This window comes from Mandrillus leucophaeus, unplaced genomic scaffold, assembly GCF_000951045.1.
Source record: "Mandrillus leucophaeus isolate KB7577 unplaced genomic scaffold, Mleu.le_1.0 Scaffold686, whole genome shotgun sequence".
In the NCBI taxonomy this organism is placed as follows: domain Eukaryota; kingdom Metazoa; phylum Chordata; class Mammalia; order Primates; family Cercopithecidae; genus Mandrillus; species Mandrillus leucophaeus.
Window position 1 is genome coordinate 359,156 of NW_012107430.1, and position 23,220 is coordinate 382,375.

Consider the following 23,220-nt stretch of genomic DNA (forward strand, 5'->3'; position numbering starts at 1 on the left):
GAAAACTCAAAAAGTATAAAATTCACTGATAGAATAGATATACAAATGAGAAAGAGAAAAAAGTCAAACATTACCACTACAGAAAACCATCAAACTGCAATTATAAACAATAAGAGAGAAAGAAATAAGGATATACAAAACAACCAGAAAACAATTAACAAAATGACAGGAATAAGTCCTTACTTATCAATAATAACCTTGAATATAAATGGATTAAATTATCCACTTAAAAGATATAGAGTGGTTGAATGGATTTTTTAAATGACCCAACTATATGCTGCCTAAAAGAAACTCACTTCACTGTAAAGACACATTGAAGAAATTGAAAAAATATTTCATGCAAATAGAGATCAAAAGCAAGCAGGAGTGGCTATACTTAGAATAGACTTTACGTCAAAAACTATAAAAAGAGACAAAGGAGGGTATTATATAATGATAAAAGGATCAATTTAACAAGATGATGTAACAATTCTAAATATATATGCATCCAACACTGGAGCACCCAGATATATAAAGCAAGTATTACTAGATCTAAAGGGAGAGACAGACTTCAATACAACAACAATTGGGCACTTTAATGCCAGAATCACAGCATTGGACATAACATCTAGGCAAAAAAATTAGCAAAGAAACATTGGATTTAAACTGCACTTTGGACTAAATTGATCTAACAGACATTTACAGAACATTTAATGCAACAGCTGCAGAATATACCTTATTCTCATCAGCAAGTGGAACATTCTCTGGGATAGACCATATGTTAGGACACAATACAAGTCTTAACAAATTTTAAAACATTGAAATCATATCAAGTATCTTCTCAGATTACACTGGAATAAAACTAGAAATCAATACCAAGAGGAACTTTGGAAAATATAGAAATGTATGGAAATTAAACAACATGCTCCTGAATGACCACTTCAAGGAAGAAATAGGGAATAAATTAAAATTGCTTGAGACAAATGAAAACAAACAACCTACCACAATTTATCAGAGACATCAAAAGCCAGACAAAGAGGGAAGTTTACAGCAATAAACACCTACATCCAAAAAGTAGAAAGATTTCAAATAAACAATCCAACAGTGTACCTCAAGGAACTAGAAAAGCAGGAACCAACCAACCCATAAATAACAAATAACCAAGCAACCCCGTTTTTAAAATGAGCAAAAGATAAACAGATACTTCATCCAAGAAGGTATACCTATGGCAAATAAGCACATGAAAAGATACTCAATATTACTAGTTATTAGCTAAATGCAAATTGCAAAGTATGGTGGTATGAGGTACCACCATACACCTATAAATGGTTACAGTAAAAAAGAAGCTGATAATATCAAGTGCTAGTGAGGATGTAGAGCAACTGGAACTCTCACACACTGTTGGAAGACATGCAAAATGGCACAGCCTTTTTGAAACCACTCAGTGGTTTCTTACAAATATAAATAATACACTTATGATACAACCCAGAATTCCCATTCCTGATTGTTTACCCAAGGAAAATAAAAATGTATGCTCTCACAAAAACCTATACATAAATGTTTTATGGAATCTTTATCTTTAATTGCCCAAAATCTTACATGTTCTTCCATTGGTGAATGGGTAAAATGTGGTATATTTATATAATGGAACACTATCTAGCAATAAAAATAAAACTACTGATACATCCAATGGCATGGATAACACTCAAATGCATTATTCCAAGAGAAAGAAGTACACTCAAAGACTACATACTGTATGATTCCATTTATGTGACATTTTGGAAAAGGCAAAATAATAGAATAGAGAAGAGATCAGTGGTTGCTAGCAGCTTGGCCTGAGGAGCGTGGTTAACTAGAGTAGAGCATGAGGGATTTGCAGTGATAAAAGATATATCTTCACTGTGGTGAATGCACAACTGTATGCATTTTTCAAAACTTGCAGAACTGTATGCTAAAAATATAATTTTACTGTATGTAATTATACCTTAATTTCTAAAATGTAATTTATGGTGTTGAATCAATAAAACCACAGAATCCTTTCTAAAAAGAATATTATAAATGCTTTGGAAGGAAAAAAAGACCCATTTTGGACAAGATGGTCAAAAGAAGGCCTCTGTAAAGAGAGTTCAAATGAAAGATAAGGAAACAGTTAGGAGAAGAGTAGCCCTGCGGTAGGAAACAGTTTGGAATGTGGTAGGAAAGTTCAGAAGGCCAGAGGTATTTATTTCTAAGAATAGCTTCCATTCATTAATAGTCTGTTATACACCAAGCCTTGTGTTAAGTTCTTTACATACAGAATTTTACTGACTCCCCACAATAAATCAGTGAAGTGGCTGTTTTTAGTTCCCTTTTACAGAAGAAGAAAGTTGAGGCTTTAAAAAGGTTGGTTAATTTACCCCAAAAATGTCAGTATCAGGAAACAAACCTGGGTTTCTTTGCCTCCAAAGCTCATTCTCTTTATACCAGTGTCTAGATAAATAACAATTAATTGTATCCTTTTTGTTTAATCTTAAAATTTTTCACTTAAGTTCAGAGACACGTTAGCAAATATACTTCACATTTTTTTCTATGACATGCTGGCTGACTTAGACAATACTGAATAATCCCTTAAGAATGACTGGAGACCTAAAGGCCTTCCTTTGATAACTACTAACACAGACTGAAAGAAACAATGTAGGACAGAGATCCTTGAGAGATGAGAGAACAAAGATTCAGATAACTTGGATTTAAGTTTTGAGATTTTGTGTCATTGGCTTCTAATCATAAGACTTCTTGTCCTAAAGACTTTATCATCTTAAGTCCAAAGTTTCTTAAGTTTTTAAAGCTATGAAACTTTCTGCTATTTTATGACCAACCCCAACACCCTACAATTACCTCTTCACTGTGTTTTCTGTTACATTTTTTAAAAATAATATTGTCAATTTTGTCCATTCTGTCTATGTAATCAGCTCTAAGTTCTTTCACCTGGAGACCTATCTTTGCATTCCAGTAGTTTAGCTTGAGGAACATGCCCTTCAGGCACCTGCAGAAATGTTATGGTGATCAGTTTCAAAGCAGGAAATGGGAAAAAACTCCCATAGCCTGAAATGTTCTTCCTTTGAATAGCAAGTTGATCTTGGGCCAGAATGGGCCAGGTGGGCACACAGGCCTCAAGAAAATAAGTTTTGGTATTCATTTGATATCCACTTTAACAGATCTTTAAAGACTCGATAAAATAAAGCATATTTTACATTTAATAAAAAAGATATATTTTTAATTTCACTGTGTGGAATGAATGTTAAATATTGATATTAAGATAATGGTTACATCATGGTGGGGGAGGAGAGGTATACAATAGGGAAAAGACCCACAAGGGCTTAACAACATACTCTTAATGATAATTATGGTTTTCCTATCTAGAAAATTATCTGAGAAGGTTTAAATATATATTAATTTCAGGTCTCAAAGAAGAGTTTGCTCTTTCTTTTTTCCCATGCTCTGTCTACATCCCTAAAATGTCCTTACTCCACATTATTGCTAGATCATGTAGGTAGTTACCTATGCACAGGAGTGCTTTATGGTTCAAGACATGTATGGATTTTAAATCTTCCAGGCTTTCCCTAAGTTCTCTGCTTAAATTCCATTTTCCCCTCCACACATTATTAAATGCTCATTATTAAATGCTCTGTCTTGCAATGTGTCAAGACTTACAATTCAAGGAGGTTCTTCTTTGAAAACTGCAGAGATGTAGATGCTTGAGGGTACTCATCCACATCTGTTTCTTGCTCATCCTGTTTACCCAGGTCCTGGTCATGCTTAGCCTCCAGCTCCAACATACCCTAGTAAAGATGATGATGGAAGCAAAGCAGAACAAAAGGTTACTACAAGATGTGGTAGTTCTTCCAGCCCTACCCAATCCCCCTTCTCTGGGGTCAACCACATAGTCCTCTCTGAGACTGGAGCTTTCTGATGCATCTGTAAGCTAAGCAGACATGCCCTTCTGCTCTGTCTACAGAGGAAGGCTGAGGCAGGGGCATGGAGAGAATCGATGTGTACAGGGAGAGCTCTTTTCAGTCCTGATGAGTAATTGAATTCTTTCTGACCATGGATTCCAAAACTCCACTCAAATTAGATGATTGCTCTGGTCTTTTAAAAAAAATCAATGTCATAAAAAAGAAAAAGTGGCAGGACTATTCCATATTAAGAGTCTAAGGAGATATGAAAACCAAACATATTGCATAGATCTTTTTGGGATGCTGGTTTAAAAATATGGCTGGAAAAGACATTTGGGGGACAATTAAAGAAATTAGAATATTGAGAGAATTGAGATTACTATATTAATGCTGATTTCCCCAGATGTGATAACAGTATTTTGTAAGAGAAAGTTTTATTTTTAGAGATGCTTTCTGAAGTAAACAGGAATGAAGTATCATGCTGTCTTTGACCTACTTTTAAATGGTTCAGAAAGTTTCATCTATTTATATACATAAAGATAAAGCCAATGTGAGAAATGTGAAAGATTTTTAAACACAGGTGTAGGAATATGGTTAATCATTGCATAATTCTCAGTTGACCTTAAGTTGTTTCATATCAAAGAGTTTGGGGGAAAAACCCTACTCTATGAGTTTGATCAATAAAATTTACTTTTTTGTTTCTGTATTCTTTGCCTTGTTCTCAAAAAGCATCCCAAGACATGTTCTGCTATTTCAAGTCTCTGCATGCAAAAATCGGCAATAATTTATCCTGGAACACTTCTTTAGTAACTATTTATGAAATGTTTCTTCTGTCCTCTGAAGAAGTTTGATCTGAATTTCCTGTATTTCAGCAGAACTATTTTTAAACTGGAAGGAGAAAAGTTTGGAGGAGGGAGAATAGATCAGTCTCTTTTTGAAATGTCTGTGTAAACTACTGGTCAAGTCAATAGAAATAACTAACATTCATGTAACTCTTTACAAATTAATTTCATATGCATTATTTATTTTCATTCTCATGTGGTCATTTGTATTTAGTGACTTACCCAAGGTCATAGAGTGTAGAGAATTAAGTGGTGATCCCAAACAAGGAATGCCCATGTCCTAATACAGAACTAGGACCCCATGCATATTATCTTATTTGGAAAAAGAGTCTTTGCAGATGTAACTAAGAATCTTGAGATGAGATCATCTCGGATTACTTGAATGGGTTCCTAAATCCAGTGACAAACATCCTAATGAGAGACAGAAGAGGAGAAGACACAGACACAGAGAAGACCACGTGAGGATGAAGACAGGAGACCAGGAGTTACGTAGCTACAAGCCATTGAAGGCCTGGAGCCCCAGAAGCTTGAAGAAGAAGGATTCTCTCCTGGAGGCTGCATTAAGGGTGAATAGCTGAATTCTACTGGAAGATAATCTGTCAGCAGAGGGTATGGTCATATGGTGATTTGGTCATATGGTGATTTGGTCATATGGTGATTTGCTCGAAGGTGAGAAATGTCACAGTTATTTCATAAATTCCCAAGGATAAAAATAACATATAATTCACTTTTTTTTTTTTTTTTTGTTTTTTTTTTTTTTTTTTTGGCATGGGAAGGCTAGTAAGTCCTTCATGTGGTAACAGCAGCATCCAGTGGGAATAATGCCATCCCCTGCCTCCCTCCTGATTTCAAACTTTGAAGTTCTGCACCAGTTAGAAGGAAACCCTCAGATATTTTCTTACCACTTTGAGATGTGTGGTGTGAAGTTCTTCTCTTCAACCTACTGTGTCATTTAAGTGTCTCTCTTACCCATTTTTCAGTGTCTACCTTGTGAAGGAAGTCAGTTTGAGGGTTTTCGGAGGAAATGTCGTCCTCGTCATCTGATCGGTCTAAGATGTAGTCCACTTTGATAATTTCCTTTAGCAAACTGCAAGCCACATAATCCAAACAGAGGCTGTTATTATGCCTTTGGGCCAGAGCTTGGGCCTGCCCTACTCCTTTCTACATGGAGAACACTGAGATCTCTCCCAGCCCCAGGGAGCACCTGCTATCCCTGTACTGAGTTCTATTCTGTGTGAGTAACACCTTGCATGGTATATCTCACAAGTAGAAATAGAGGGGCTGGATAAATAACAATTGGCTGAATCCATAAATTAACAGTGAGATTCCAAATTCCAAACTAATTGCAGCTCTGTGCATATATGTGTATAAATGAATGTGCAAAATCAACAAATAAGTAAATTAATATCCTGTTTTAAAAAGTGGAGTTTAAATACATTATATGGTTCAAATGGCGGAGAGGAGTAGGTCTACAGTGCCCTCTTGACCTCCACCCCCCAGCTGTCCTCCCCACAATGTTTACTAGCTTCTTTATTTTCAACAGAGATTCTAGGCATAAATAAGCAGAGACGTTTATGTCTGCATGTCTGCATGTATATATATTGTACAGAATAGACCCTTTAAAATATACGTGGGAGGATATTTATATACTCCATTCTGTGTATACATCAAAGTACTTTGAATTTCTTATTTAATAACCTATTTTGGAGTCTATTTCATATTAGTACATGCGGAGCTGCTTCGTTTTTAAAATGGCAATATAGTATTCCATTGCGGGGCTGTATAATAATTTTCCGATCAGTTTTTTATTAACCTATATGTAGAATGTTTCCAATCATTTGCTATCACAAACAATGCTGGAATGAATATCCTTACACATCTATATGTTGTTGTTGTGTATGTGTACAGCGTATCTATTGGAAAACCCGGAAAGTAAAACTTCTAGGTCAATAGATATGTATATTCTAAATTTTGATAGATTTTTCACAAAGTATGCTTTAAAGAGGTTGAATCAATTTTCACTCCAAGCAAAAATGTGCCTGTTTCTAACTCCTTGTCTAAATCCATGTGCTATTAAAGTTTTTGATCTTTGCCAACTTGGTATGTTTAAACTGGTATCTCATTTAGTGTTAGTCTCATTTTACGTGTGAGGTTGAGTATCTTTGCCTATATGCATAAAACTCATTTGTATTTCCTTTTCTAAAATAAGTGTGTTAATAGTCTTTGCCCATTCCCTACCACAGTGTTTAATATTTTGCTTAATTAATTAATACCACACTTATTCATATTTTGCTGGAGAGCCTATGTGTTCTCTCTCGTACGCTTGCGAATGGGTCACAATAAATGTGTGATATGTGTCTGTAAAAGTAGTGCCAAGTCTATGGGATTTGAACCCTGAGGCTGGAGGTGTTCTCAGGGTTGAGGGGGTATTGAGTCACTTCACATCTATCCTGCTTAGAAAGGGATCCTGGAATCTATACAGATTTATATAGAATGAATAAATATTGCTTATATGAAAAAAAATTAAATGAAAAACTGCCCAAAGTTTACAAATGCATATGCTACTGTCTTCAATAAATTATAAATGCATTTAAGAACATCTTTGATATCATAATAGCTTTCTTGCCACATGAGGGATTCCTGGAAAATCTTTTACCTTAAGAATGTTTTTCTAGTTAAAAAGGTTGTTAATCATAGCTACATTAGTATGCATTTTTTAACATGTACTGGCAAATGTAAATATGTGTTTATACCACTGTTTGTGCTCCCTCTATGCCAGAAAGTATTTTAAATGGCTTAGATCTTTAGCAGGTGAAGATAATGAAGCCACAAAACAATCCACATGTTTTCTCAAATTGAGATTAGAGTCTAAACAACTTTTTTTTTAATGGGTATCTACCCAGTTTATGATTGCGGGCCCCTTTAGCTTCTCATAAGGCCTACTAGAGTAAATATTCATGAGTTTAAATTTAGATAAATTATAGGGAAGACTGTCAACCTAGACCCTGAACCTGGAAATCCCATCATTTGCATACCACTGGCCCAAAGATGTCTGCAGTTGGGACCCTAGAAACTGCTTCTGCAAGCTCAGTTCTGACTTACTCCTGCATTACACTTTTAGTCACATTGAGCTTTTGGAAAAAGCTATTGTTTTTCTCAGTCAACTCTTGTTCCTGGCAGTCCATCTTCATCTGCAGAGACATCTCGTTATTTAGATTTGTGGGTGTGAGAGCCATTTCTTCGGCACTGTAAGGACAATAACAACAAGAGGGATTTTATGGCAGAATTGGGAACCACATCCTCTTCATCCTCTTCGCTGACACCAGGCTGACTTCCTCCTCAGGGCATTTGGCTTTAATTCCTCCCCTCCCAAACTGGCTGTTCATTGTAAGGGACCCCAAGCAAGCTCTTAGATTTCTCTTCTCAAGTATATATGAGAAAATCCTGCATGGCTGTCTCCAAGGACACACCTCTAGAGAGGTGCCTTGGCTGGTAAATGTGCATTTTGAATGCTCGAAGGAGAATACTATAGTGGAATATATAATAATCAGCCTGGAAGAATGGGAACTTTCATTTTTATAATCTCTTTCTGATTATATAATAATATGCATATTGTAAAAGGTAAAAAGGGCAAAAGAAGAAAGTAAAATCATTGGTACTTCAGAGATAACCAGAGATAACCCCAGAGACATCCAGACTTAACCACTGTTAACATTTTAGTACATTTTATTTCTGCTTCTAAATTTGGGGTTCATTTTATTCTTTTCCCATTGTTGACAACTAGGTTATTTCTAATTGCTTAGTAGTATAAATAATGCAATAATGATTATCTTCGTTTAGTAATTTTCAGTGCATGCCTAATTAGTTAAGATACTTCCTTAGAGGTGGAATTACTGGTCCAAAGGGATTTGACCCGATTTTTAATGATTTAGACAAATATTCCCAAATTGCTTTCCTAAAGGTCTAACTAATATACACCAGTATCAGCTGTGTGTAGGAACAGGCACCTTCATTCCAGTCTGATAGGTGAGTGTTCACTGAAGAGCAGAGGAGTGAATTGTTGGAGTACTTAAGTAGTGTGAAAAATAACAGGGAAAGGAAACAGGAAAGAAGGTAGAGATGTGTCAGATAGGCTCTGGGAGGCTCATAGAAAAAGCTATAGGGAAAGGATAGATGCAAAACGTAACTCCTAGTTACAGGCAGAAATCAGAAGGGTGTGTCCAGGCCAAACAAGAAGAAACCTTCTCTTCTGTATATTCAAGTGAGTGGTAACAGTAGATTGGCCTAGAACTAGAGGGTGGCCTGGCTCCCAGCACCCTGAGGGAAAAGAGGGGATAACAGGCTCATGGGAAGAGAAGGCCTTTTTCTATAAGGGTGATTTATGGCAGGGACTAGCAACAGGGAGGAAGAACCAGGGAGAAGGGATGCCCTGGGAATCACAGAGATGTTAAAACCATTTGCACAAACAATGGCTTGGTTGATCATTCTGTGGCAGAATTGAGCTTTGTTCTTGACCTGTGTGGTATAAAGGGGGCCCCTGTGAAAGAGAAGCATCAGGAAAGAACTAGAACCTTTGACGTGTGATGGCGCCATGCTTTTTAACTTTGAATGTGATAAAAAATAAACCTTTGCTCTCCCTCAGGAAGGTCACCGTGGCCTGCCAATTTCATCACAGCGCCTATCTGGACAGTTTTGTCCGTTTCCTGAGGGTGTTAAGCATTACAAAGGCAATTCCAAGCTCTGAAAAGTGAACAGACACTGAGATCTGCCTTGTTTACTGTTTTTCTGGTCCAAAAAATAGAACCATAAAAATAATAACATTTCCTTATTCTGATAATGCTCTATCATCTCAATGGCTTCCCCAAGAGTGATTTCTAAGAAAACATGGTCTGTCAATTCAGGCACCTACCCAAATTCTGCCTCCATACATTCTCTCACATTTTACATAACAATTAGAATCCTAACAATGGCTTATGTCTGTGCAGCCCCTAACAGATTACGAAGTGCCTTTCACATATTTTCTCATTCAGTTCCCACAACAACATTGAACAGAGGGTATTATTCCCATTTTATGTGTGTATTAATGGAGCCTATGGGAGATGATGTGATTTACTTACAATCAGATATAAGAAGTAAAGCCAGGACTCAGAGCTTCCACGTCCTCACAGCTACTGATAAAAAGATTTTCCCCACCTCCCACCTCCAAAGATGATCTAGATCAGGGCTCTCCAATAGAACTTTCTGTGTTGATGAAAATGTTCTCTACACTGTTCAATACAGTAGTTACTAGCCACACGTTTCTATTGAGTACTTGAAATGTGGCCAGTGCCACTGAGGAACTGAATTTACAGCCACACGTGCCCAATGACTACCATATTGGACAACTCAGAATTTTCTAGAGCAACGATCATCAAACTATGGCCTGCAGGCCAAATCCAGCCTGCCACCTGTTTCTAGAAATGACATTTTATTGCAACACAGCCGCACCCATTCCTTTACAAATTGTCTATGACTGCGTTTGCACTGCAATGAGAGGACTGAATGGCTGCAAGAGAAATCATTTGGCATAGAAAGGCTAAATGTTTACTATCTTGCCCTTTACAGAAGAAGCATGCTAACCTCTGGTCTAGACTATCACCTTCTTCTATGATGTTGGGTGTTTGCTACAATCCATCAGTTGGATGCAGTAAATAAGAGCTTAAATTTTGGAGAGTCAACCTGAGCTCATAATCTACCATCAACACTTCACAGCTGGGCCTTATCTTATTGTGTGGGGGCCTCACTTTTTCCTCTGTAGAATGGGGCTAACAATAGTAATACCAATATTATTAGAGATGCGAGGAGTAAACTCATGCTTAACATGGCATCAGGTAAATAGCAAACACTTGCCAATGTTATCAATTTATCTATTAAAATAAAAGCAGTGGAAATAGGAGCATTAGTAAGGTTTCACTTCAAATAACACAGTAATAAAAATAATGCTTACACACATGCAGCACTTTCAGTTCATAAGGCACTTTCACTAAGTTGTTTCCTCTGACCCTCACAATTACCTTGTGGTTAGCCAACCATGGCACATCTTGTCATCTCTATTTTATCAGAGGAAGAAACTGAAACACAGAGATGACCTGGGACTTGTCCAAAGTTTTATTGCTAGAAAATGGTAGAATCAGCATGAAAAGCTGCAAATGCTGACTCTAAGTTTTGCAATCATCCTACTATTACACATCAAGTCTATGCCTACTATGTCTTAATGGGTTGGCTGACAGCCATCTTACCTCACAAACAATCCATCTTTTGAAGCTAACATTTGACTAGTTACATAGTGCAAGTCCTTAGTGCTCAAAGTGTGGTCTGCAGGCCAGCAGCCTCAGCGCTTCCCGGGAGTTTGCCAAACATGCAGCTACTAGGTCCGCCTACCCAGACTCATTGAACCAATGTCTGCCTTTTAGCAAGATTTCAGGTAATTCATACACATAGGACTAAGTTGGGAGTTACTCATACCCTAGACCTTTTAAAAAAGACTCCCCCTTTTCCCTACACCCTATGTCTTCATTCCTGTATGTTTACCCCATTGGCTTTCTAGGGTTGTTTGGTACAACTGGAGTGAATCCCTCCTCCTTCCCCCATATCCTATAAAAACCTTTAAATTACACATTCAGAGAAGCGTAAGTTTCAGTTACAAGGAACAATCAACTATTTTAAAAGACAGTTGATGAAATCGCTAACTTACATTGTGAGGGGATTTCTTCAGGCCTGACCACCCAGATCACCCTCTTCAGTTCCTGCTACCTGGACCATTTGGGATCTCAGAAATTTGTCAAAGCCATGGTACTAATAATCAGGGATCTGATGTCACTACAGGCTCCTGACAAGGTCATAATGAGATGGTACACTGTGAAATAGTATATACCTGGAGATAGCTTTGCTCTTGCCAATTTGGTAATCCCAAACATCTATGAGTCCAATGGAACAGACTAGCAACCGTCAAGTTTTCTTGTTTCAGTGGTGCCAGAGCCTCCTTTCCTCAGCTCCAAAGGCAGACAGGAAGCCATCTGAGTGGTAAACACCAAGGCAGGTAAGTGTGCAGTTGGACTTTCTTTCCCTTTATGACATTTCACTTGGAATGCAGAGCCTGTAACTCCCATCACAAGATTCTAGGCATGCAGTGCTCTCCTGACTGGCTTCTACCTTGCCCTTCTAGCCTGCCTCTCAGCCTCCTCACTTTTCTTGCTAACTCTGGAAACTAAGTCCTTCTTCTACCCCAGCCCTCTGTCCACCCATCTCCTGGCCTCTGATATGGTGTCTGGGATGTTCTTCCAACCTCAGCTTCTTCTGCCACATCTGCTCCTTTCATCTCTCACCTGAACTGAACATCTGGCTTTCCCACAGAGTATCAAAGACCGACAATGAAGGACATGTCTTCTTCTGCTCATTCCCCACTCAGCAGTAATGAGCAAGCATTTGATCTTTTTTTTTTTTTTGAGTCAGACTCTCGCTCTGTCTCCCAGGCTGGAGTGCAGAGTCATAATCTCAGCTCACTGCAACCTCCACTTCCAGGGTTCAAGTGATTCTCCTGCCTCAGCCTCCTGAGTAGCTGGAATTACATGCATGCTTGGCTAATTTTTGTGTTTTTAGTAGAGATGGGGTTCTACCATGTTGGCCGGGTTGGTCTCGAACTCCTAACCTCGAGGATCCACCCATCTTGGCCTCCCAAAATGCTAGGATTACAGGCGTGAGCCACTGCAGTGGGCCTAAGCATTTGATCTTCTTGCAAACCAGGGATGCTCCTACTTTATACCTCTGTGACCTCGTCTCCTTTGAAGTCCATACTTCCTCTTATTATCACACTTTTACAACATACCTTCACCTTCTTCCAGGACTTCAGTGCCAGTTTCACATTTCCCTCTCTACCATATCATCTCTCATTATTCTTAGTGAACTCGGCACCCATGGAAAGGGCCTAACAGTCTGACCTTACAATTCCTAAGCCCCTGCTCTTAAGACATTCCTCTTCACCTGTCAAAAACATTTAGCACCATGGAGATAAAATACAGAACAGTTCTTAAAAACATCAACTTTAGAATCACATCAGTGTTTGAAACCTGGTTTTGCCATTTATTAGCTTTCTGGTTTGGGTCCAAATTTAATCTCTTTGTCTGAAAAATTGGTTTACTAAGATCTACCTAACTGGCTTGTTGAGAAGTTAAAGGCACCACGTGAGGAAGGAGTTTCAGGTAGAGTGGCTGACACACAGTAGGTGCTCAAAAAATTTTGTTAAAGGAATGGAATGAATGCATACATGGTAGGCATGATTTTTTTTATGGCAATGTTTTAGGTCTCATTATCACCCTGAGTATTTCTTCAGCCAAAAGCTCAAGTTCAGATGAGTCACCTTTCTTCTTACGGTCTGTACTGCATGCCCTACCTAGTTAGGAACCAGACTCCATCAACAGCCCTCCCCCAGTGCCTGCTGGGCTAGGATCCAGCCTTCAGTCCCCTCCTTACACCATGACTATGCTCCTACCTTTGGTTGTTCTGGGCGACCTTACATTTCTTTAGGAAAAAAAATCACAAAATTCTCACGACTAGTTCCATCACAAAATAATAATAGTAATAGCTACTACTTGCTGAGTGATTACAAATGTGCCAGGCAGTCTTCCAAGTGTTTTACATATATGACCTAATTAAATTCTTACCACCTTTTGAAAAGGACGAGATCTTGCACTTAAACCCAAATCCAGTTAGTCAGGCTCCAGGGGCCATGCCCTAAAGCACCACCGTATAGAGTACACTTCATACACTGGGTTCCCACAGTTACTCAGCCAAACTCTTCTCTCTCTCTTTCTTTCCTTCCCCCCGCTCCCCCCAGACAGGGTCTCATTCTGTTGCCCAGGTTGGAGTTCAGTGGCACAATCATGGCTCATTGCAGGTTCAACCTCCTGGGCTCAAGTCATCCTCCCACCTCAGCCTCCCGAGTAGCTGGGACTACAGGCATGCACCACCACACCTGGCTAACTTTTGTATCTTTTTGTTTTTTGTAGAGACAGGGTCTCACCATGTTGCCCAGGCTTGTCTCGAACTCCTCGGCTCAAGCAATCCTCCTGCCTCGGCCTCCCAAAGAGCCAGGATTATAGAGATGAGTCACCACGCCTGGCCTCTTCTGTGTCTCTGGTTGACTCCAAAATATATGGGCCCCAACAGCCGGTTTTTGTCTTCCTCAGCTCCCTCCCACTCTGCCAGCTCCCTCTGTGGGCGGTGACCTTGCCTCTGCCTTACTGCACTGATCAAGGTCAGCTGATGAGAACCTTCTTGCCACTGACAACTCCTGTGTGTAGCCTCTTTTCCATTCAAAATATTCCCGTGTTTTCCCTCATCATCTCCCACTCCCCTTCTATCTCAGAGAAAGCACATGTCCACTCTCTTTCCTAAGGCTCCCTTCATTCAGACCCTTGTTGTTTTTTGGGGATTCTATTCCATTAATTCTAAATGCTGTTTGCAATTTCAAAACCCCTTTTTGAGTGTCTGTGCTGGCATTCTGCTGGGAGCTCCCAATTTCTTTGAGGAAACAGATGTGTAAGTATACTTCTGACATCCTCAGGCTCTGCCTCTGCACTGTTGCTTTGCTTCTGTATGCAAACCTGCTTCTGTTTTCTCTCTTTTAGGAAAAAATAATTTCTTCACTCTGTATTTGAGCTGCCATCTTCTCTCTCTCTTTTTAATAAAGATTTCTAAGAATTTCTCATGACACATTACTCGTTACATATTCATATTTTAACTGTCTGTGGTATGGCTTGTTGATTGCAGGGGATTTTTGTTGTTTTTTGCTTATTTTCACAGTTTGAGAGCCTTCAGTCATCTAATTTCCCTGATGGGGTGGGAACAGTGCATTTGTTTCTTACACTTATTTGACCCCAGAGCCTTTTCTGTGCTCAAAGCAGTGTATTTCATGGATTGTGCTTTGGGAAACCCTTTTTAAAGATTATGGAGAAGCCCGGCATGGTGGCTGATGCCTGTAATCCCAGCACTTTGAGAGGCTGAGGTGGGCAGATCACTTGAGGTCAGGAGTTTGAGATCAGCGTGGCCAACATGGTGAAACCCCGTCTCTACTAAAAACACACAAAAATTAGCTGGACGTCATGGCAAGCACCTGTAATCCCAGCTACTCCGGAAGCTGAGGCAGGAGAATCGCTTGAACCCGGGAGGTGGAGGTTGCAGTGAGCCGAGATCGCCCCTGCACTCCAGCCTGGGTAACGCAAGCGAGACTCTGTCTCAATAAGTAAATAAATAAATAAATATTATAGAGAACGTAAGTGAAGTTCCCAGCCTACAGGAAGAATCACAAACAGCAGCACCCACAATCACAGGGCATCCCCATAGTTGCATCTTGGATCTCATGACCTTGACCTTGACAGCTTTCCTGAACCACCTCTTCTCATCCAGTGTTGTAACCTCTTGGTGCTGCAGAAACAGACTTCCTCCCAGGCCGGCAGCTGGGTCTAAGCCCAACATCTGCTCCACTCCAGTAGGAGGGATGGTGTAGTCCCAGCTTGTCCCACCTGCCAGCCATCAGGCCACCCCCTGCCCAACGAATCCTCAGACACAACACTTAAGAAGGGTGTGGGATCCCAGAGAAAACCATAAGCCCAGAGATTTCAGGAAATAAACTTAGAGGGGAGTAAATACGTGTTGATTTATATTCTCACAGAAATCTAAACCTTTTAATGAGCACCTTTCCCTGGAGGGGTTTGTAATATTTTAATTTACTCTCAATTATTGTTGTGAAACTAGTAGTTAAGTATGCTACTCTGGTTTGAATGTGCGTCTCTTTAAACTGTGCCAGGACAGACAGATATCTGCACGCTACTGAATGCTTCCGAGCTTCCCTTCTCTCATCAGCAAAACAGGCAAACAATAGCTACCTTGCAGCTTACTGTAGGTATGCAGTGGCTTAATTGTACATAAAGCTCCTGGAACACAGTAGGCATTAAAAAGAGAAGTGACGGTCTGGAGGAGTCAAATACATAAAACCTCAGGCGGCGAAGATTTTGACCTCCAGGAGAAAGGGAGTATTATTCATTCTACATCTGGGAAGTCCCTGGCTTCTAGCCCTTTAGTAAAATGATAAAATCACTGTTTTTTAGGAAATTGAGTTCAAAGAAAGAGAAAGAAAGGGAGTAAGGGGGAGGGCGAGCAACTGTGTCATTTCCTGTGATAGTAAAGAAAGTTCTTGCAAGCTGAAACTCTCTCGTTAGACTCTAAGCAACAGTGATGTGGGAGCTAGAGCTACAGAAATTGTTAGCACGTCGAATGAACGAGATTAGGGCAGGTAGTGCCTACAGGACTTCATAGATATCTAGGAAAAAATATCATTGTGAAGCCGCCTTATGTGGTGGTAATAGCAACCTCATCTCTATTATCCAATATTCCTTGGTTGCAAATCTAAGGCTGTGTGCTAAGTAAGGCAGGGAATAAAAGGATGTCCAAACAGTCTTTAACTTCAGTTTAGATAAAGATAAATAACAACAGCAGTTAGTACACGTTGATTGCAAGTAATGGCATACGTAAGTGCTACAGGATTGTAGAGAAAGAATTATGGAAACAATGCCTACAGAAGGGTAGCGTGGCTTTTCTAATACTTTCTTTTTTTTTTTTTTTTTTTTCTTTTTTTTGAGACGGAGTCTCACTCTGTCACCCAGGCTGGAGTGCAGTGGCCAGATCTCAGCTCACTGCAAGCTCCGCCTCCCGGGTTCACGCCATTCTCCTGCCTCAGCCTCCCGAGTAGCTGGGACTACAGGCGTCCGCCACCTCGCCCGGCTAGTTTTTTGTATTTTTTAGTAGAGACGGGGTTTCACCATGTTAACCAGGATGGTCTCGATCTCCTGACCTCGTGATCCGCCTGTCTCGGCCTCCCAAAGTGCTGGGATTACAGGCTTGAGCCACCGCGCCCGGCCTCTAATACTTTCTAAGAGTTTCACGCAGTAAAAGGGACCTGAATCAAATATTGTTCTGATGAATGAAGAACAGGGAAGAAAGCTTTCCAGGGAATGGGAGCTTTCTGAAATGCCAAGGTAAGGGATTTAAATTTATATAGAAGTTGATGAAAAGAAAGTTTGTCTGCCAAATTGTATTGTATAAAAGTAATTGTAATTCAATGAATGTTTTAACCAATTACACAGAATAGAAGGCAATGGTGGAAGCCACATTTACAGAAATAAATATTCATCGTCATATCTATACAGCCAACTCTCCTTAGCTGCGGGATCCAAAATATTTTAAACATTATTCTAAGCGAACTAACACAGAAACAGAAAACCAAATACTGCATGCTCTTACTTGTAAGTGGGAGCTCAACACTGAGTACACATGAACACAAAGGAGGGAACAGACACTGGGGCCGACTTGAAGGTGGAGGTTGGAGGAGGGTGAGGATTGAAAAACTACCTATTGAGTACTATGCTTATTACCTCAGTGATGGAATAATCTGGACACCAAACCCTGTAACGTGCAATTTACCTGCATAACAAACCTGCACATGCATTCCTGAACCTAAAAGCTAAAAAAATCTTAAAAAATCTAAAATAACAATACGACAATAAAATAATAAAAGTTTAAAAACAAGACAAATTTACATAGCATTTACATTGTCTTAGGTATTAGAAGTAATCTAGAACTGATTTAAAGTATACATAGGAGGATGTGCATAGGTTATATGCAAATACTACACCATTTTATATCAGGCACCTGAACATGGGGGGGTGGTTCCTGGATTTCAGAAAGGAGGAAAGAAAAGGGAAAAGGACAGGAAGGCAGACAAGCCCATTGGCAGGAAGGAGTTAGCGAGGATTTCTGTGCCAGGACTGACTTGGTCTATCATGCCCTTGCACAGAAACCATGTCTTCCTTTCTAAAACCTGGCTTGAAATTGATGTCAGGACCTGGTTTCTGGGCTGTTGGAAAAGGAAGCAGTGGTTTCTGGGCACTGGTGTGGGTTTTCCAAGACAAGCCCCTGACTCTCATTTCTTTTCCTTTGCGTAACAGAGCTAAGGCTTTTGTAGAATAGTCGAACCTTGAACAACACGGGTTTGAACTGCGAGAGTCCACTTATATGAGGGTTTTTGAAAATAAAATGTACCCCGAGTGTGCCTGCCTCTCCTGTCTTCGCTTCCACGTCCTCTACCTCTTCTGCCTCTGCCACCCCTGAGACAGCACGACCAACCCCCGGCTTCTCATCCTCCTCAGTTTACTCAACGTGACGATGACAAGGATGAAGACGTTCATGAATCACCTTTATGATTCACTTCCACTGAATGCATAGCAAATATGTTTTCTCTTCCTTATGATTTTCTTTACAACATTTTCTTTTCACTAGCTTACTTTATTGTAAAAATATGGTATATAATAAAAATACCATACAAAATCTGTGTTAATTTACTGATTATGTAATTGATAAGGCTTCTGGCCTACAGTAGGCTATTAGCAGTTAAGTTTCGGGGAGTCAAAAGTTATACATGGATTTTTGACTGTGTGTGTGTGGGGTTGGTGCCCCTAACCCCGGCATTGTGCAAGGGTCAACTCTATTTATTAAGTACCAATAACTGTCCTGAACACCTTGCATATATTAACTCATTTAATTCTCAAAATAGTCTCATGTGGTTGGTATCATTGTCTCCATTTTACAGATGAAGGTGGTCTCACAGAAAAGTTACGCAGCTGGGAAGTGGTAATACACGTTACATATGATTTAGATCTAATTTTAAAAATAGTTAAAATTAATTTTAGATTTGTGATATTTAATTTAAAGGCAGATGCAAACTTGTGATAAGTTTATGCTACTTACTTGCCAATATGTATTCTCCCCTTTTGCTGTCATAACAGACGCCTGAGGTTTTAGCTCAACACGTGCCTGCAGAGAATAAAAACCACATTTTCCTGCCTCTTTTTCATTTCCAGGTGACTAAATTCTGGACAACGTGAGTTAGGCGGAAGGGTCATGTGCAACTTAAACTAAGAGGCATGCCCTTTGTCCCCCTTCTCCTCCTCACTGGTGGGGATGTGAGGGTGTGAGTGTGATGGCTTCAGCAGCTATTTTGGGCAATGAGGAAGCCCACACCCTAAATGATACCCCACTGGGATAGGAGAGCAGACAGCTGAAAGAATCATGGTCCCTGTCCAAATCATGAATATTTATTTATTTATTTATTTATTTAAACTTTTATGTTTGGTTCTGGGGTACCTGTGCAGGTTTGCTCTATAGGTAAATTGTGTGTCACAGAGGTTGTGTGTACAGGCTATTCTGCCACCCAGGTAATAAGCATAGTACCTGATAGGTAGTTTTTGATCCCCACCTTCTTCCCATACTGCACCCTGAAGTAGTTCCCAGTGTCTGTTGTTCCCGTTTGTATCCATATGTACTCAATGTTTAGCTCTCACTTGTAAGTGAGAACATGTGGTATTTGGTTGTCTGTTTCTATGTTAGTTTGCATAGGATAATGGCCTCCAGCTCCAACTCTTTCAGCTCCATCCAAGTTGCTGCAAAGGAATGGTCTCATTCTTTGTTATGGCTGTGTAGTAGTCTGTGGTACATAAATATCACATATTCTTTATCCAGTCTACCATTCAAATCAGGATTTTTTTTTGTTTTGTTTTGTTTTTGAGACAGAATCTCACTGTCACCCAGGCTGGAGTGCAAAGATGCAATCTCAGCTCACTACAACCTCTGCCTCTTGGGTTCAAGTGATTCTCCTGCCTCAGCCTCCCAACTAGCTGGGACTACAGGTGCACACCATCATGCCCAGCTAATTTTTGTACTTTTAGTAGAGACGGGGTTTCACCATGCTGGCCAGGCTGGTCTCGAACTCCTGACCTCAGGTGATCCGCCCACCTTGGCCTCCCAAAGTGCTGGGATTAGAGGGGTGAGCCACTGTGCCAGGCCAGGAAGTTTTATATAGAAGAATAAAACCTTATATTTAAGCCATGTTAATTAGGGGTGTCTATCACTCACAAAAATCTAATGTAGATAATATTAAATTTAATTGTTTGTAGACATTATTTCAACTTTCAAAAAACCTTTATTTGCCCTATTTATAAGTTGATTTATTTCATCTATAAGAATTGCATAAGTGCCTAGAAAAATTTTACTATGCTTGTAAGTCCCTTCAGGCATTTGAAATGTTTGAGAGGAAAATCTATGAAATGTATAAATTTTATTTAAACTCTTTCAGGAAGTTTAATTAACCAGTTGGTAAATGAGGTTAATTGTTTGGGGAATTTAATCTGTTTAATTTATTCATTAATTGAACACTCATTAATCAAAGAATGTGTGAAAGTAATGCTTCCTTTATTTTTAATAAAAATAAATTTATAAATGGAGTACAAATGTGCCTAAGCTAAATTTAGATTAAACACTAGGTTTTTAAATTTGTAATTTAAATAACTGCATATTAATTTAAGCACAAGCAGATGCAATTAGTCTTTTCTGCCTACAAAACTTTTTCTCAGACATTTAACAATATAGCTGACAGCAGATGAGAAAAACGGAGACATTGAGGAAGCTGCAAATATGTGAGGAATGAGAAGAAAATTTTAATCTTTCTGCTGGTGCAAAACAAAAAAGAATGAGATAGAATACAGATTTTCTTACATTCTTTTTCCAACTAAAACATCAACCATCCTACCTCCCCTAAGATGAGATAACAAAAAGATATTACATTTTATTTTTAACCAGAAGCACTTGTTACGAAGTTTTAAATTATTATGTCTTATGTAGATTCTGACTTCACCTGTAGTCTCAGTGACTTTGTACAGAAATCAGGAAGATGCTTTGAAAGAAACACTGTGCAATGAAAGTGCTATTGGTGTGCCTAGCATTGAATGCTTTTGACTGCAAAGACTTGAGCCCACACGTTGCCTGAAACCTTCAGTCATTCAAAGCTGTGATTTCAAGACCCAGATGCTGACAGCTGCTCAGAATGCTTCTCAGGCAGAGGCTGGGACTTCCAAGACCCCATTCCTGGGTTGGGTGGTGAGTGGCTCTGATACTGTGAAAACTCATAAGAGACTATGTAATGACACCAAGCACGTGAGACTATTTTGAGAATTAAATGAGTTAATATGTGCAAAAGACTTTGTGAGTGGGACAAAGAGAACTCAGAGAGTGTCTAATCTACCATGGCTGGCTACATAATTTGGGAGCCCCAATGAGAAGTGAAAATGTAGGGTCTCTTCTTCAAAAATTATTAAGAATGTCAAGACAGTGACAGTAGAACGTTAAATCACATGTGAGGCTCCGGGGATTGCACAGATCTCAGGCTTTCAAAGCTGGTTTGTAATTTGTGTGGCCTGGGGAGCCAGGTCAGGGGAGGGTTGCTAGGCCTGCCACCAACAGGACGAGAAACTGATCGGAGTCGCCAACCTGTGCCCTCTAGCGGTCCCCAACATTTTTGGCACCAGGGGCCAGTTTTGTGAAGGACAATTTTTCCACAGACAGTGGGAGAGATGGTTTTGGGATGAAACTTCCAACTCAGATCATCAGGCATTAATTAGATTCTCATAAGGAGCACAACCTAGGTCCCTCACCTGCACAATTCACAGTAGGGTTTGTGCTGCTATGAGACCAATGCCTCTGCGGATCTGACAGGAGGCTGAGCTCAGCAGCAATGCTCACCTGCCTGCTGCTCACCTCCTGCTGTGCAGCCCAGTTCCTAATAGGTCCTATCTGGTACCTAACAGGGCACCAGTCCGCAGCCTGGGGGTTGGGAACCCCAGCTCTAGACCGGCACTTATAGTAGGTTTTATACCTCAGTGGAGTTTCACTTAAAAGTTTGGGGAAAAAAATGATTCTTCTCCCAGGAAAAATAAAAAGGAAGAGAAAACAAAAAGGAAGAAACTGACTTTAATCCTTTTATTTTATACTTTAAATAATTATTAAAAACCACTTAGTAGTCAGGTGGAGTGGTGCACACCCATAGTCCCAGCTACTCAGGAGACTGAGGTGGGAGGATCGCTTGAGCCCAGGAGTTTGAGTCCAGCTTAGGCAACATAGCAAGACCCCATTCCTCCCCCTCCGCCGACCGGGTCGCACACTAAGAACAGTTTTGCATTATAAGAATTCAAACAGTATAAAAATATACAGACTTTAAAAATGACGAAACGCTTTACTTGCCTTATAATTCCACTTCTCACCCCAGAGGTATCGATATCTTGATGTGTACTCTTCCCAAGGACATTTATCCATGTGTTGATGCAGAGCTATACTCATATAATATATTTTATATATCCAATACTTCTTTGTTATTTTGTTTTTTTGAGATGGAGTTTCACTCTTGTTACCCAGGCTGGAGTGCAATGGCGTAATCTTGGCTCATGCACGACCGTGCCTGGCTAATTTTATATTTTTAGTAGAGATGGGTTTTTGCCATGTTGGCTAGCCTGGTCTCAAACTCCCAACCTCAGGAGTTTGGGATCCACCCACCTCGGCCTCCCAAAATGCCGGGATTACAGGTGTGAGCCACTGCACCTGGCCTCCAATACTTCTTTGTATATAACATTACTGTGATCATGCTGCATGTTCTGTCCCAAAACTTTTTATTTCTTAATATGTCATGGAACATTCCAAGTTAGTCTTATACATCTTCCTCATTCTTTTGAATTATCGCATAACATTTCATAACATAAATTTTCCTAAAGTATATAAGCCATTGATTTCTCCTGTTCCTGAATATGCTATTTCTTTTCAATGTTGGGGGGCTGTTACTCCTATTACATACAAGGCTACAATGAATATCCTTGTTGGTGCTTCTTTTTGCACATACAAGACTTTGTTGTTTTGTTTTTGGGGCTAGATACCTACAGGTAGATTTGGTGGGGCAAGAGAAACTGAGTTGCAAAAAACCTACTCCACAGCGCACAGGTTTTAATGGTAAAGTTGATCAAAAAGATAATAAGCTTGGTAAACTTATAAACTGTGTTCTTCTGAAAGCAATTTGTGATTTTATACTAAAAGCCCTATAAATGTATCTTATCTTTTGACCCAGAAAATGTGCCTCTGGGGATAATCAGATCTTTGTGAAGATACCTCTCTATAAAGATATTCATAGCTATTCTATTTGTAATAGTACTAAATATTTTGATAGTCAGAAAGCTTGTATCAATATGCCCACTGGACTATTAAAATATTAAAAATCTTTCGTTATGAATGATACACAGATGCTGCTTGGAGTGCTTCTCCAAAATGCCCCCACACGCCTGCCTCCTGGATCCTCCTGTGAAATTAGGCCCTGCCATTCAAACACCAAGGTTAATGCCTGGAACAGTCTGGGGCCTCCAGAACCCAGCTCTGGTCTGACAGCCTGGTCATCCTGAGTGGCGGGTCCATGCCCTCCTGGATGTTAAATACTTTCTATGTATTTTCAACTTAATTCCTGGAAATAATGTAAAAGTTCAACAATAGGAATTGATTAAAAGAAT

At 39.6% G+C, this 23,220-nt stretch overlaps 1 protein-coding gene across 1 annotated transcript in view; it reads right to left on the minus strand.

Moving 5' to 3' along the window:
- The window catches only part of SMCO2 (single-pass membrane protein with coiled-coil domains 2), a 43,325-nt gene extending 31,492 nt beyond the window's left edge, over positions 1 to 11,833 (minus strand). Inside the window, 6 exon segments of the mRNA XM_012002402.1 lie at positions 2,854 to 2,880; positions 2,882 to 3,001; positions 3,670 to 3,797; positions 5,741 to 5,840; positions 7,856 to 7,999; positions 11,667 to 11,833. Of these exon segments, the coding sequence (XP_011857792.1) occupies positions 2,854 to 2,880; positions 2,882 to 3,001; positions 3,670 to 3,797; positions 5,741 to 5,840; positions 7,856 to 7,989 (509 nt within the window). The 5' untranslated portion in view covers positions 7,990 to 7,999; positions 11,667 to 11,833.
- Between the last annotated feature and the right edge of the window lie 11,387 nt (positions 11,834 to 23,220).